The sequence below is a fragment of the Nesoenas mayeri genome, assembly GCF_963082525.1.
Source record: "Nesoenas mayeri genome assembly, chromosome: 2".
Taxonomy (NCBI): domain Eukaryota; kingdom Metazoa; phylum Chordata; class Aves; order Columbiformes; family Columbidae; genus Nesoenas; species Nesoenas mayeri.
Genome location: NC_137543.1, coordinates 158,954,836 through 158,971,356, shown reverse-complemented (window position 1 = coordinate 158,971,356; position 16,521 = coordinate 158,954,836). Strand labels below are relative to the sequence as shown.

The window sequence follows — 16,521 nt, the reverse complement described above, 5'->3', positions numbered from 1 at the left end:
TTTTCCAGCTGTTATTTCACTCACGCTAATAGGAGAAGAGCTCAGCAAAGACTTGCATTTGCCTGGCTTTTGGTTTCAGGGAGCTCCAAGGCACCCAAGCAAGTCCCCTAATTCTTGTCCCAGCAGCCACAAGCAGCACAAAAACCTCATTTCTGTGTTACCTGAGTATCTGAGCTTCTCTGAGCACTCAAGCCTGATCCTGTCCAACGTGGAGAAGCACTCAATATACTTTTTTGCAGAAAGCAGGTTGGCAAGAGCACAGAGAAAAGCATGCCCTCCATTGACCAGCCAGGCCGAGCCTGCTGAGACACTGTCAGAAAACAGCTCAAAAAACCCCCAAATCCCAGAAAGGGAAATGTAAGGAACCAAAGGGTTTGATGAGAAGATAATCCAATGTAGAATAGAATAGTTCGGATTGGAAGGGACCTCCAAAGCTCATCCAGTGCCACCCCTGCCATGAGCAGGGACATCTTCACCAGCTCAGGTTGCTCAGAGCCCCGTCCAGCCTGGCCTGGGATGTCTCCAGGGATGGTTCATCCACCACCTCTCTGGGCAACCTGGGACAGGCTCTCACCACCCTCATTGTCAAAAATGTCCTCCTATGTCTAGCCTGAATCTCCCCTCCTTTAATTTAAAACCATCACCCCTTATCCTACCACAACAAGACCTGCTAATAAGTCTGTCCTCATCTTCCCTCTAAGCCCCCTCTGTAATAAAAGCTTACATTGCAATTTGCATTAATTCATGCCACTAGCAATATCAAGGCTCATTTTTAGTTTAAAAATGCCAAAGAAGAGCAGTTACGCAGAGAAAGGTCCAGCAGTCACATTTCTCCAAAGCACGTTAAAGCAAAGCACACACAGATATGCAAAGTTTACATGAGAACATCCTCATACATAATCCAGAAAGCAATTGAGAAACTCAGGATCAGAGCTCAGCAAATTTCATTATAAAAGGAAAAAAAAAACACCTTTCACCGTATAAATAAAAATACAAAAGCCACACAATTGAGATCTCTTGCAACAAGACAACACCAAGGCATGGGGAAGCAACACTGGAAAGGGGGTTGGGAGCAGAAGGTTTTACTCCATTCTCTAGTTCAGTTGCTGGACCACAGGATGACCCTGAGAATTGCCAGTTCTCATAGCACTCAGTGTTATTCATGAGTACCCGGTTTCTGGAGTCATATGATTACATTGGAACCCACACTTCCTTTTTTTTCTTAAAAAAAAGGAGCCATAGATGTCAAAAGTTGAAGAATAAGTCATGATGTTCAAAATGCTCAAGCAAAAAGAAAAAAAAAGAAAAATCACTATTTTAAATATAATTATTCAAGTTTTTGGGGGAGGAAAGATTGATTCTTTTGGATTTGGAATGTCATTCTAATGGATTCTTTTCCCGAACACTATACACTGGAAACCTTAGACCGGGCAGGGAATAGCTTAATATGGGGTCAGAAAGGGAGGTTCCAGCATTTCCACCTGTAAGTTACAGATGGGAAAACACAGTGTCCATAGCAACACCTGCCTCGAAATGTGGTAGCCCCTTTGAGGTACCTGATGCTGGCCTCCCTAATCAAAAGAATGTTATGCATTGGGGGGCAATATGAAGGCACAGCAGTTTAAAAAAGATACAGGAGAACAAGTTTGCAAATTGTGGTTGCACTTCTATCCAGCATCAAGCAGGGGAAGCCCTGGAAGGCAGCTCCGCCAGCTCATCTGCTGGCTCACCAAAACTACCGAATTCACAGCCAGCGGCAGGTCTTGCCTAGCAGAAATACCTTATGGTAATAGCGAGATTGTAAATAAGGACTTGACCTTCTGAATAGCCTTGGTTGGCTCTGATGGAGTTCATCCAACTGCCGAGCCCTGTGACAGTGCTCCCACTGCTGTGGCCATCATGGCCCTACAGCTGTGACTGCAGATAACCACCACCTAGGAGTAATAAACTTCAGCCCTGCATTCAAATATCCACAAGCACCATGAAGACAAGGTAACTGCAGGTCACATTCATTTCCTTTTTTTTACTGAAGAAAACTATTAGTATTTAGAAGATTTGCATCTGGGGTGTCCTATGTTATGCATGGAATAGATTATAACCATGGACAAAGGAGGTAAACACCACACTCGAAAGCAGCGGTCATTACCCACTCTGCCCAAAGCTAACGGACTGTTGGAGAGGGGCCAGAGGAGCCACAGGAATGATCCGAGGCTGGAACAGCTCTGCTGGGAGGACAGGCTGAGAGAGCTGGAGTGTTCAGCTGGAGAAGAGAAGCTCCAGAGAGACCTTATTGTGGCCTTTCAGTGCTTAAAAGGGGCCTGTAAGAAAGATGGGGACAGACTTTTTAGCAAGACTTGTTGTGATAGGACAAGGGGTGATGGTCTTAAACTAAAGGAGGGAGATTCAGGACAGACATGAGGAAGAAATTTTCAATGCTGAGGGTAGTGGGACACTATCCCAGGTTGCCCAGAGAGGTGGTGGATGAACAATCCCTGGAGACATCCCAGGCCAGGCTGGACGGGGCTCTGAGCAACCTGAGCTGGGTGAAGATGTCTCTGCTTATTGCAGAGGTTGGACTAAGTGACCTTGAAGGTCCCTTCCAACCCAAACTACTCTACAGTTGCAAGTAACTAACCAACTATGACGCAGAGAAATTCACAGAAGGAAGAGAACAGGAAGGACCTGAGCAATCATGGCACATGGAGCTGCTTTGGGTGCTGGCACAGGCAGCAACACAAGAGCCAACCCCACCGGGCAGCCCAAGTCAAAGCAATGGATGCTCAACTGTGTGTTCCTTGAGCACGACGAGTTTGCTTTTCACCACCCTGCAGCCAGAGACAACAGCAACTCAGCTGCTCCCGCCTCGCACGGGGGCAGAAACGAGAAGCCTCGCTGCTCTCGCTGGCAAAAGCTTCCGAGTTTCTGTATTATCTCATCTTTGAGATTACGAGGAAGTGAGCGCAAACCTGTTCAGTCGCATTGTTCCCGCTCAGCGCTGGCCAACAGCCGGGTCATTACTGTTCTGTGTTCCTGCTGTTCCGCAGCCCTGGGGCAGCTCCAACCCTTTCTGCAGCACCTCGGGACACGCTCCTGCCGACCCCAGCGGGGAATTTAACCACAGCTGAGCACACACAGCACAAGAGGTCAGTCCACATCCATTAAATTACTGAATTCGGCTGACATTGCTGCATACATGGTTTAACAAGCCCAACCTTCGCTTTTTCCACCATCTGCAAAGCAAATCACAGCAAACCCACTACTCCACGTATCTCCTTAGTGAAACCTTCCACACCTTCTGCCTGCCAAGGATTCCCTCTCCCTCTCTGCCAGCACTCAAGGGACTGCAAAGGACAATCAGACTTTGGAAAGACACCGCAGAGCCTGCTGCAACCTGTTCACAAAACACTTGGGGACCTCCTGCTGTCGAAGTCACCGCAGCCATTGCCACTCTGATTCTCCTCCGGTTAATGCTCATTTTGCAGTGCTTGGTTCTCAGGAATGCGGGTGCTGCTGCCTTTAGACAGAGCAGACAGAACCAGAAAGTGAATCAAGGATCTACAAATAAATATTTCTTTAAAAATAATTTAAAAAAATTAGATTGACCAAACACTAAACCCCCTCTTGCTAATACTCTGCCTTGCTGCATCGCTATAGAATCAGTCCTCTAATTGCGCAAATATTGCATCAATTATTTTTTGTTGAGAATTATGAGTTCTGTTTGCAAAATTTTCTCTGCACATTCTCCTTCCTCAGAAGAATTTGCTTTAAAAGAAAAACACCACCCATAACATTTCTATGCTTGCTTATTTAAGAGAAATACAGCATGCGGCTCTAATGTTATTAGTACCTTTCCTCTTTTTACAGCTAAACACAACTAAATGACACATTATGAAAACTAAACAGAGGTGGAAGTTACAGGTCTTTTCCCCCCCAGCTTTTTCAAATGAAGTATTTTATTAGGCAAGCTCAAAAATCCAGATCACACACACAAAGAAAGGAGTTTGGAAATCCCCCTCCCTCCACCCCCACTGCTATTTGCTAAGGAAACCAGATGCTCAAAGCCAGCCAAAAAAATGATCTCAGCCATTCTTAAGAGAGCCTACAGTGCATTTTCATGAGTCATGGAAAGCAACAACTCGTTGCTTTGGTAATGCTAGGTAAGCAACTGGTCATCCATCCACAGCCAGCCTCTCGGCACCAAGTCAGAGCAGAACACTTCTTGACAGGTGACAGAGACGGCCCCAAAATAGAGCCTCGTGGCAAATTTACCTCACAGGAGGTTTTGTAAGAAAGCACGGCCTATAAAAGCACTTAGCAAAGCATTTGGCAGCCAGGATCCCCCACAGCCCAGATCCCTGCGTTGTAGGGGTGTTGCTCAGAGCCTGCAAAAATAGCCGGGGCAGGGAATGGATGTGGAAGGGACAGAGAGAGGGGAACAGCAAGAAGGCAAGTCCCTCATTCACACTCTGCCTACAAGCCAGGGCACATAGGAAACCTACCGCCCATCAACCCAAAGCCAACACTGGGGCACGCAGGCTTGTGTGAGGAATTGCAGGCGGCTCCATCCACCAGACCCCATCCAACCAGGGGTCTGTGGTGACTGCACGGCCCATAGACACAGGACTCTATGCACACAGGGCACGCAGGTGCATGAAAGATGTACTTAAGCTTTCATCAGTCGCTGACCAAATGGCTTGATCTTCTCATTTCATAGAATCATAGAATAGTTTGGGTTGGAAGGGACCTCCAAAGCTCATCCAGTGCCACCCCTGCCATGAGCAGGGACATCTTCACCAGCTCAGGTTGCTCAGAGCCCCGTCCAGCCTGGCCTGGGATGTCTCCAGGGATGGTTCATCCACCACCTCTCTGGCCAACCTGGGCCAGGCTCTCACCACTCTCAGTGTCAAATTTCAGCCTGAATCTCCCTTCTTTTAGTTTAAAACTATTTCTGAAGAACTGCAAGCTGATAACCAGAAGGATGCCAGCCTCTGGTTAAGGAGAACACTGTTGTGTGAGTCTGGAGGCACTGGGAGACACAACTAATGTATGTGCAATTTATCTGAACACAAAGGCTTTCAAAATATATATTTTTTATATCTATACAATTTTCCTACCATTCTTTTTGGGTGAGAGAGATTACTGGACGGGTATAACTCAAAGCCCTTAGTGACACTCCTGAACATGGTGGTGACCCAGCCTAAAGCCCTTCAACCACACCAAGACACCCATTCATCAAATCCCAGCTCTGAGGTTTTGTAAATCCAGCCCAAGACACATCAAGGAGGTGGGAGATCCCTCCTGCAGCAAGGGGAGATCTTGCCCAACAAATTCCATGTTCTTCCACAACTACCTCTCACCTTTCTCACCTCTTGGTGACTCCCACACAGCATGAGACACTAAACAGCACCTCTCTGCGAATGCACACTATGAAACCCAAATCAGCTCACCACGTATGGGAAGTCTTACTCCTTGTCCAAGTCCCAAATAGCTCTGGGACTCTGTGGTGGTCCAGGATGGAAGCCCAGCAGGCCACACCACCCCCCTGGGACAGTCCAACATGAAAGGCAACTCCTTCTGCACGAGATTTCCCAGACATAGACCAAGACTTCAACAAGCTTATCTCCAGCTTTCCCTCCAGAGATGAAGGCAGTTACAACCTTCAGCACCTTTTGCACTGGATCCAAAAATCAATTATTTGGCCTCGCTTCCTATAACACAAACTACAAATAGAAGACATCCTCACCACCTACAGCCCCATCCTGAAGCCAACCAGGCATGCACCAGGTGTTGGTCACACCAATGCTGCAGGTCAACTTGCTGAAATATTGCGATAATTAAACATTTTTTTCTCTTTTTCTTGGGCCAGGTAACACAGTGGTAAGTCATGAAGATCTTGGGGAGAGCATTGTGGAGAGCCCCAGCAAGCATCCCCACTGCAAACAACAACAAGCAAGAGCAGGCATGTTCCTCAAATCCTTCATGCTCAAGACAATATTTGAGCCAAGCGAGGTGAAGCCAAGTCTTCAGACAGAAACCATCATCAGGGTATGTAGAACATAGAAGAGCTGTCCTTTTGTCAGAGCCACCCGTAACTCCAACCAGCATCCAGGAGCACTTTGTATTCCCTGGGCAGCACAGTCACAAGTGCCTGTATCACAAGAAGGGGAGCAAGGGAACATCAGCCCAGGCCACTGGTGAAGCAGGTCCTCCCGTCCAGCAAAGCCAGGGAGAGCTGAGGATGAGGAGCAACAGTGTGGCCCCACATCCAGGCAGCCCTGATGGTCCCATCCCAGCTTCAATACCCAGAAGGCTGCAAGAGGAGACACCAGCAGGGCTTCCCTGGGCTGTCACCATCCCAGGGGCAGCTTCTGGGAGAGAAGAGGAGCCAAGTGCAGAGTTTTCCACTGAAAACTCAAGAAAGAAGCATGACGGGACTTGCCCCATCATGATTCTTCTTAGGCACTGCAATCACCCCCTGCAGCGTCCATTGGGAGGGAATACCCATCCAGAACACTAAACCACCACCTTTCCCATCCCTTTTTCCTCTGGCAAGACACGGCACAGCTTGGGAACAGCTCAAATTCACTCGGCTGCTGGGTTCAGCAGCAACAACGTTCAGAGCCGGACCTTGAACCTTTCAATAAAATCAGTGATGCAATAAGCTAAGCACAGCTCAATACAGTCTCTGTTTATCTCTTTTACTCGCCACCAGCATCATCCAAAGAGAAATAACTGAAATATCTTGCATATTTCTCTAATGACTTAGTCTGTTAGCACCCGCACCGAGGGAATAAGACCAAGGAGCAGCAAACACATTCCACCGGTTTATTAATCGGGTGCTCAGGTTTCCAGAAGCCAGCAGAAGGATCGGTGCTGTAGTTCTGTGCCAAAAGGCAAACAGAAGGTGCGGACGCTGCAGTGTGAGCACCTTGCATCAGCAAGGAAAGCTTTCCAGGAGCTTGGCCCAGCCTGGTAGCTCTAGCTGAGGACGATGCTTTATCGGTTCAGCAAAACGAGCCCTGCTCTACAGCACATCAATGCATTGACCCACCTCAACAGAAGCCAGCCCAAATCTCTATTCTCCAGGTACTGGTTATTCATCACTTACACACTCTGGGCTGCTCTGTCCCACCGTCCCAGCCCACACACCTCCCTCCAGCCACCACGTTAGTTCTGCTGCAGGTACTGAGCTATCAACCTGTCAGCAGATAACACTATCAGGTGCCCTTGGTAATCACACCGCACTGAGCCAGCACACAAAAAAGGGACAGTCCTCTCCAGGGCACTCCCCCAGTAATGGCAGAGAAGAGGTGAGGGGCTGAAAACAGACCTATAAAAAAGATGGGGACAGACTTCTTAGCAGGGCCTGTTGCAATAGGACAATGGGTGATGGTTTTAAACTAAAAGGAGGGAGATTCAAGCGGGACTTGAAGAAATTTTTGACACTGAGGGTTGGTGAAAGCCTATCCCAGGTTGCCCAGAGAAGTAGTGGATGAACAACCCCTGGAGACATCCCAGGCCAGGCTGGACAGGGCTCTGAGCAACCTGAGCTGGTGAAGATGTCCTTGCTCATGGTGGGACTAGATGAACCCAAACTATTCTATGATTTAAAACACTGTTTCTGTGCACACACACAACTTTCCTTCAGTTCACCTTCACCACCAGCTAGAAAAGATCTCGGCTTACACTTTCTCCCAAGCCATTTTCTCTGACCTTCCTTATCACAGCACCCAGGCTGCCCCACACAGGGGATGCCCCAACTCTTCAACCCACACCAGAAGTGAGATTTCACCATACTCAACAAGTGTGCCCACCACCCTTCTGCAGGTTCCTCATGCCTCAGCATCGCTGCTGCCACCTTATAGAGCAAAAGGTGCAAACAGCTCACTGTAAAGATCAAATATCCGCTCGATTATTTTTAGGCTCTTATCACAGAGAGTGCCGCACTATTTCCAGTTTACAACTGATGATCTGACCTCTGCTCAACCACAAAAATGCAGACGTTGTAGCACCAAAGCACTACGCAATGCAAGCAACCCACCATCCTCATCATGATGGACTTCCATGTACATCTGCAGAATAGAATAGTCCAGTTAGAAAGGATTTACAACAATCATCTAGTCCAACCGCCTGACCCCTTCAGGACTAAAGGACAAGGATGGGCCTCAACAGACACTCCAAAGAAACAGCATCTTCCTCCAAACCCCCACACCGAGACCAGCAGCAGCACAACTTGCAGCACAACACACGGTTCAGTTTCTGCACGTGATGTTTGGGCTAATGACTGTTACCTGCAACACTTTCAGCAGTCCCTTGGGGATTTGTGGGCACTTGGAAGCCACTGTGCAAGAAACACCTTCACGTGGACAAGACAAACACGATCACTCCAGGGGAGACCCAGCAGTGCAGGTGCACCCAAAGCACCGCAGAGGCCACAAACACCTTCCAGCACTGCTGGATTTGCCTCCTTTGCCAAGACTCCTTATATCGCAAATTACTTTCCCAAAGGAATTTTACAGTCTTTTTTTCCTCCAAACCATCTAGCTGTCAATCAAACAACATTTTGTCCATTAGCATGCAAGCTCCTGGCCATAGTAGATTTGCAGGATGCCTTGAATCCACACACCTAAGGCTATTTTTTCAAGCAATTCGGTGTTTAACCACTACCTGAACACCCAATGCATCCTCCCACCCCCTCTACAAGGACCTGGCCACACATGTGCTGTTTACACAACAGCCCACGCAGCAGCTCGGCCGCCTCCTTCCAGGATCCGGCCCGCGGCGCCGGGCACGGCACAGAACGTGTGTTGCCAACCGGACTTTGTCCCACGCAGCTTTCACGGTGCTGAGCCAAACCCTGGCCCAGCTCCACCCTGGGTTTCATTGCTGCTGTGGCTTCTCTTCCCCAAGGCTGCTCCAGATCATCTTGCAGAGAGCTGCGAGTATAAAATACGGGGAGCTTTCACAGAAGCAACGATTAGTTGTGCATAAAATGGTGGCCAACTTGGGTTGTAACTCCAGAGAGCAGGGCAGGCTGCAGCCTACTACAGAATTCAATTAAATTCAGAGTCCCTTGGTCTCTTTTCAGTGGTGCCCAATGACAGGATGAGGAGCAATAGGCATGAACAGAAACACATAAGGTTCCATCTGAACATGAGGAGAAACTTATTTCCTTTGAGGTGCCAGAGCCTGGCCCAGGCTGCCCAGAGAGGCTGTGGAGTCTCCTTCTCTGGAGACATTCAAGCCCACCTGGACACCTTCCTGTGTGATCTGCTCTGGTGACCCTGCTTGAGCAGGTGGGTTGGACTGGATGATCTGCAGAGGTCCCTTCCCACCCCAACCAACCTGTGATTCCATGGCTTCTGCTAGCATTCACATTAGGATCTACCAGGATATGAAAAGTGTTTGGGGAATGCATTTAGGAGCTGAATCCACCTCTTTTGTGGAGTACAAGTCACCATTGACTTCTAAAAGCTTCAGAAAGTCAAGGTCAAACCCCCTGGCTATCCCTCACAGGTATCCCTGCTTCAGGAACAGAACGTGGCACTCAAGACCTGACACAGCGATGACGATCAACAGCACGTCCTCACACCGGGTCACAGGGACAGGGAAGCAGAGCACAGAGCCACAAACAGCCACAGGGCTCAACTGTGAACACACACACACACACCCCCAGCTCACCAAACCCTTCCACCACAAGCACTGCAGCACCAGGTGAGCCAGTTTGGGGCTAAAATCCTCCACAGGACGCTGCATCTTCCACCATCCTGGGTTCAGCTTGTCCCCAAGTCCTGTGGCTGCAGGGAAAGCTTCCGCAGCAACAGCCCCAGCACTGAAACAAAGCAGGGAGCCATGTACCCCCAGCCTGCAGCCCCAAAATTCTTCACTAGCCCCATTACAGCATTCTTTCCTTGCTCTCCTTTCCCATGCAATCCATGTTCTACAGCAAATAGCTTTCAATTTATTTGCTTTTAATTTCTCCCGTTTAATTAAAGATGAGCTGGGACAGACTGATTAGGTTGGACACTGGGGGTATTTTAGCGACTAACAGGAAGATTACTTGGCCAGACTAGATCAGAATTGCAAGGACAGACAGAAAACAAACAATAATGCCCACACGTCCACAGTGACACGTGCTCGCCCACACCTCTGGACAGAAAAACGCTTCTGTGTATGATGCTCACCGCAGTGTTCACCACATCAGACAAAGGCTCATGTCGCACAGGGTTTGGGGCAAGCCCACAGAGACAGCATGTTCCAGGCGTGAGAAAACACTCACCGTCCCAGCAAATCACACTCAAAGGTAGAAAAGGCACCAAGAAGAAAAACACACATGGCCACACGCATGGATGGGGAACTGCTCCCCGGAGGGACCCACCGAAACCTCCTGGTCACCCATTTCCCTTCGCAAAGCTTAAATGAGAAAATAAAAGTCTGGGGACTGAGGGTGAACCCGCCAGGTTCAGGATCAACAGGCCATTTATAGCTTGGCTAAAAAGTGCCCCAAGGACATAAATTTAAAAAGTGGAATTCCATATTCCTCTTCTTAAGGCTCCATAATGCATTTTCCATCTCGGCGGTGCACAGCTGACATTCTGCACATTTCTGTGAGCAGCACACTTGGCCTGTGCTCCGTGCAGAGCAGGGGCTGGAGGTGACACAGCCCAGCAGCCTCCTGCTGTCCATCAGCCACCCCGAGACAGGCTGGAACATGGGCTGCGTGTCCCTCTCCTGTGCTCCATCTCGGGATGTAAAAGAGCCCAGAGATTTGTAGAGAGAGAAAACATGTTTCCTTATATCAGATGATCTGGCTGAACCGTGGTTGAACACTTTTTTTCCTCCTCCCTTTCCCATTGATCTCCTTGGCTAGAAGAGCCAAGGTAAACCAGGAGGAATTGCCGTCTCCTAATGCTGAGCTCTGAGGTTTGCTGCTTCCACAACAGGCTCATCACGGAATCTCAGAATCATTTTGGTGGGAAAAGACCTGCAAGATCATCAGGTCCAACCGTTAACCTATCACTGCCACTAAACCATGACCGTAAGAACCACATCTACGCTCCAAAGCCGGCCTGCATGCACCAAGCAGTCTAATAAAAGATTTCCCTTGTAACAGCAAACCCTGACTCACTTCCCTCCAGCCTCGACCCACAGGTCTCCAACAGCAGGGCCAGATCACCCAGTACAGAAAACCCTGCCAGCTTTCACACAGGTGCCCACATCCAGCTGGGGGAGCGGGGCTGGACACACATCACGCTCAGCACCGCAGCTGCACGGTGTGTCCCCCTGCTCTGCCGGGGTCCAGACACACCGTGTCATCCCCACCGGCATCTTCCCAATGGGAAAATTCAGGAAACGCCTCAAGTCAAAGCTGCACAGCAAATTAGCAAAGCATCACCAAGTGATGGTGACATTTCGGAAAGGATGAAGAAAGGACTGTGCTCCTCCAGCTGCTGCAATCACTGGCTCTGCACAATGCAGTCCTCTTTGTGTTGGATGGAACTCTAGACTCTTTCACAGCTCTTTAACAGCTCCCAAAAAAACAAATGCGTGACCCATCAGCACACGTTGACCAGAACTGTGGGTTTCTGATGAAGATTTAAGACCCATGGAAAAAGCTGCAATACCAAAACTAGTTTAGACAAGGAAGGTATAAAAGAGCCTCTAAATCCACATCCCACTAGGCTGGCAGCCCATGCAGCCTCATGTCCTCCCTCCAACAGAGAAGCTTTTACAAGCTATGAAACCTTCCATGTGCTGCAGAGGCATGCCCCAAATCTGCAAGAGCCCTGGGAAACCTTGAACCCTGGGTTATAATTAACGACAAATTAAGAGTTCTGGAAACTGGACCACCTGCCAAAGCTATCACAAGGCACAGGTAGTCATGGGCAAGCCCCCACCTCCCACACTCCTGAGGAACAGGCTCCAAGAGCTGCACTCTGGGCACAAATCCTGCACAGAGCTCCAAATTGCACATGTCAGACTGGAAGTGAATTCACAAGGTTCCAGAGAAGGGATTTCTCCCAAACCACTTACACTCACCGATGAGGCAAAAGCGCTTGACCCTGGAAATCCCTGGGATCACTGAAACTCTGCACAAATCCCAAACCTCCAAATTCCCAAGTGAACCCAGCTTTCCAATCCATGCACTGGCAACACATGCAGACCCTGCGCCAAACAGGGGCAGCTCTACTTCCAAAAACCACTGGATTACAAGACAGGAATCGAGGATAAAAGCAGCAGCCAAAGGGGAAACAGCTCTCCAAACTGCATCGGGGCAGAGAGACGTTTTTGGCCGCCATGCACAACCTGGCGAGCCTGCCGGCGCACACCCACTCGCATTGGCACACGGTTCCCACCTCCACTCCCCACCCAGCCATGGAGGGCTGAAGTTCGGTGCCGGCAGAACAAATCCTCCTGGAGCATCACCCCAAGCTGTGACAGGGTTCCCCACAACAGCCGCTCACTCCATCCAGGTGGAAATCCAGCTTGAGGTCGCTCACGCCATGCGGGTACAGCTTCCCCTCGCCCACGGGAGCCCGTGGCCACCGCAGAGCCTTCCTCCCCATCCTCACTGCTCGGGACACCGCACAGGGAGGACTTTGCTCACGGTGAAACTGGAGGGTGAGGGTTGGCCGGGCATTCGCGCAGCTCCCTGGCATGGATGTGATTGTTTCCACAGAAGCAGGATGCAAGCGACTGCAGCCAGTAATGTACCCATACAATCCACAGTTTAACGCACCCCGATATTGGGTGTTCGGGTCTAATCCCGGCGCTCGCTGTCAGGGACAGGCTGCCTCAGGTTGGGAAAGACAGTTTATGCAGCCGAAACCGAGCACGATGAAACAAGGCGAGAGCTGTGCCGTGGAAGGTAAATCCCCAAAGGGGGGGGAAGGTGTTTCCCAGCTCCCCACACCCCCTCCTGGGGAGCCGCTCCGACCCCCCACAGCTCCCCAAACCCCCCATCGAGCGACTTGCCCGGAGGGACCAGCTCCTATTTGCAAGATTAGAAGGGGGAGGAAGGGGAAGAAACGCAACCGGCTGCAAAACTCTCGGTCACCGCCGCGAAAAACAACAAAAAATACAATAAAATAATTAAAAGAACGAAACAAACCCTCGCACTAGTGCGGGAACCTACCGCCCGCGGAGCCCCCGGTCCCCGAGGAGAGACTTACCGGTCCGGCAGCGCGGCTACCCGCGGAGGGACATGCCGAAGAACCGCGGCAGCACCGCTCGGCTCCGACCGGCTGCGTTCGGCTCCGCTCGGCTCAGCAGCGGGAGCGAGGGGGCGCGGGGCGGTGCACAAAAGCGGGAGGAAGCCGTGACGTAGGAGCCCCCACGGCCAATGGAGTGGCGGCTGAGCGGGGAGGGGGCGGGGCCGTCCCGTCTCGCCCCGCCCCCATCCACCGAGCGGGCGGTACGAGGGGGAGGTGCCGCGCCGCGCCGCTGGGGGGCGGCCCCGCGGAGAGGGGTCCGGACAGAGGGGAACGGGGACCCGGGAGGGGACCCGCAGGCCCGCTCGGTGTCGGTGCAGCCCCCCCAGGTCCCGCAGCCGGGATCACCCCGGTTGGACCACAGAGTCACAGACTGGTTGGGGTGGGAAGGGACCTCTGGAGATCATCCAGTCCAACCCACCTGCTCAAGCAGGGTCACCAGAGCAGATCACACAGGAAGGTGTCCAGGTGGGCTTGAATGTCTCCAGAGAAGGAGACTCCACAGCCTCTCTGGGCAGCCTGGGCCAGGCTCTGGCACCTCAAAGTAAAGAAGTCTCTCATGTTCAGATGGAACCTCCTGTGTTTCAGTCTGTGCCCGTTGCCCCTCATCCTGTCGCTGGGCACCACTGAACAGAGTCTGGTCCATCCTCTTGACACCCACCCTGGAGATGCTCTGCCTTTGCTTTCAGATGGAAGTTGACTTTTAAGCTCTTGCTGAGGGTCTTTGAGACCTTCTGAAATTGGGAGCTGGGACAAAACTGTCCCATTTAGCGTTGAGTTGAAAGAACAGATGATGAAAAGTAGTGTTGAAACATCCTGACTCCAGGAGATGGGGCTTCATAGAATCATGGAACAGTTTGGGTTGGAAGGGACCTCCAAAGCTCACCCAGTGCCACCCCTGCCATGAGCAGGGACATCTTCACCAGCTCAGGTTGCTCAGAGCCCTGTCCAGCCTGGCCTGGGATGTCTCCAGGGATGGTTCATCCACCACCTCTCTGGCCAGCCTGGGCCAGCACATGAGTTGAAGCACAGGAGAAGCTGCTGACACCTGGCCACAGCGTAGCTTTCTGCAGCACCCAGCTTTCCATGCAACCAGGACGTGAAGATGGGATGAAGGGATTGCTCTCTGATACCTTGGTTGGGTTTTGCCTCTTTTGGGAGGAACTGAAGCAAAAATGAGCCATAGTTAAGACCAAATGGAGGGAGGAGACTCTCAGCTGCTCCTGGGCTGTGACCAGTTGTCCAAACTTCCCCTCTAGAGCAGCTCAGAGCTCCTTGGGCAGCTCCCCATGGGAGGCAGAGCCACCTCTCAGCTGCCCCAATCAACACCCCCCTGTCCCAAGCGTCCTTTGTGTGTCCAAGTGCCTTTGGACTTGACTTTCCATATGGGGAGGGACAAAGGCCAAACTCACCCCTGAGCTAAGGCCCTTGTGCCTGAAAGATGGATGGAAGTTGGACTTGGGTTTTGTACCAGACTGGTGGGAAAGAGAGAAAATTCATATACACAATGGAAAAAAGTAGGTAATAATATTTTTCTGATTATTTCCCTGTTTCTCCATTTAGTAAATGTGTTGTGGAGAGGAACAGGAACAAAGTCAGTTCAAGATTTTTTGGGGGGAGAGAAAAAAATGGTCAGAATCTTAAACCCGGACTCATTCCTCTCAAGATTTTCAGGACTTGCTGCTGCAAGAAATGTTGAGCCGTTGCCTATAAAGGCAATAGAAACCCCAACCAGGGACCCCTCCTGAGAGATTCAAATCTCACATCCTCGTATACAATCGCGTGACCTATTAATAAAATCCATAGAAACCAATTCTGTATATACCAAATAACAGCAGATGGCTCCAGCCCAAACTGCTCTGAGTTCCCTCACTCCATAAATGATTTTCCTAGGGCCCTTCATGGTCTTGATGTAATTGAATAGGTTTCACTCTTTTCTTTCTCTCCCTCCCCCTCCTCAGAATATTTTTGCAGCTTACGGAGAGGCATCCAGGGGGACCGAGCTGTTGCTGGAAGGAACCTCTGACTCCCACTTGCCTCATCCGTTTGGGAAGCAGCGTAAGCCCAGCCTAAGCCACCTGGCTTTGGGAAGGAGGTTGCCTTTCTCTGCACCTTCCCTCTAACTCTTACAGCTTTTTAATAAAATTCCGGTAACTTGGCACATTTGAAATGTTTTGGCTGCTGCCCATCTGGGATGTATGTAATGAATTCTTGCGCTGCAGACGCCTTTCTGAAATAAATCACATGTGTTTACCTTGGGAACCGGGCACAGGACTTCAGTTTCAGGTATTATAAGGCACTAAGTGACAAGCAGCTCCTTTAAGACTTGGTTTTAATGGGCATCGCTCAGGCAAGCACCAATTACTGCTGAAAACCCCTTCCAAGCGTTTTTTCTTTTCTGAACGTGTTTGATGCCCCAGGAATCCCACTGTGGGGATTTCAGTTCCAGGGTGTTCCTGAACAATGCAAGAATCATCATGTGTGCGAAGCCTGTTTCCATTGATGTCAACAGCTCTCTGTTGATGGGCGTGCGAAGGATCTGCCCCCATATTCTGCCTTCTCGAGTTGCTCTTGAAAACATTTACGAAGCCTGGCAGAAGAACAGATGGAGGTGTGTTCCTTCTTCATGTGTTTTCCTACAAACGCCGGCTGACAGCGTTCATCACATTTCTGGAGAGGAGCAAAAACCTGGGAGAAAGTGCCCAGTGGAGAGCACTGGTGAAACCAGTGTGTTGCGGAGGGTGGTTGTAGCAGCTCCATATGGGGAAATAAAATAGATGTGAGGCTGTTCTCTGCCCCTGAGAACAACAGGCATGGTGTGCCTTCTACCTTGTACCTTCTACCTCCCTCTTCTTTTCCAAAACAATGTCAAACTGTCACAGAATCACAGACTGGTTGGGGTGGGAAGGGACCTCTGGAGATCATCCAGTCCAACCCACCTGCTCAAGCAGGGTCACCAGAGCAGATCACATAGGAAGGTGTCCAGGTGGGTTTGAATGTCTCCAGAGAAGGAGACTCCACAGCCTCTCTGGGCAGCCTGGGCCAGGCTCTGGCACCTCAAAGTCAAGAAGTTTCTCCTCATATTCAGATGGAACCTCCTGTGTTTCAGTCTGTGCCCGTTGCCTCTCATCCTGTCGTCAGGCATCACTGAAAAGACTCTGGTCCCATCTTGACACCCACCGCATCTATAAAATGTATAGATGTGTGCTCTGATTCTTCTAAGTTGACTAGTCTATACAGTGGATATGAAGGACTATATCATCCCAAAAATATCTTAGTGAAAAGTTTGATGGCATAAGTGGGTAATAGT

General features: G+C 50.2%; 1 protein-coding gene across 1 annotated transcript in view; it reads right to left on the bottom strand.

Annotated features, from left to right (window-relative positions):
- Positions 1-12,566, bottom strand: part of LOC308053382 (mitogen-activated protein kinase kinase kinase 3-like) — a gene marked incomplete at both ends in the record, with an annotated part of 87,014 nt that extends 74,448 nt beyond the window's left edge. Inside the window, one exon of the mRNA XM_080364232.1 lies at positions 12,452-12,566. Within this exon, the coding sequence (XP_080220358.1) occupies positions 12,452-12,566 (115 nt within the window). The remainder of the gene's footprint in view (positions 1-12,451) is intronic.
- Between the last annotated feature and the right edge of the window lie 3,955 nt (positions 12,567-16,521).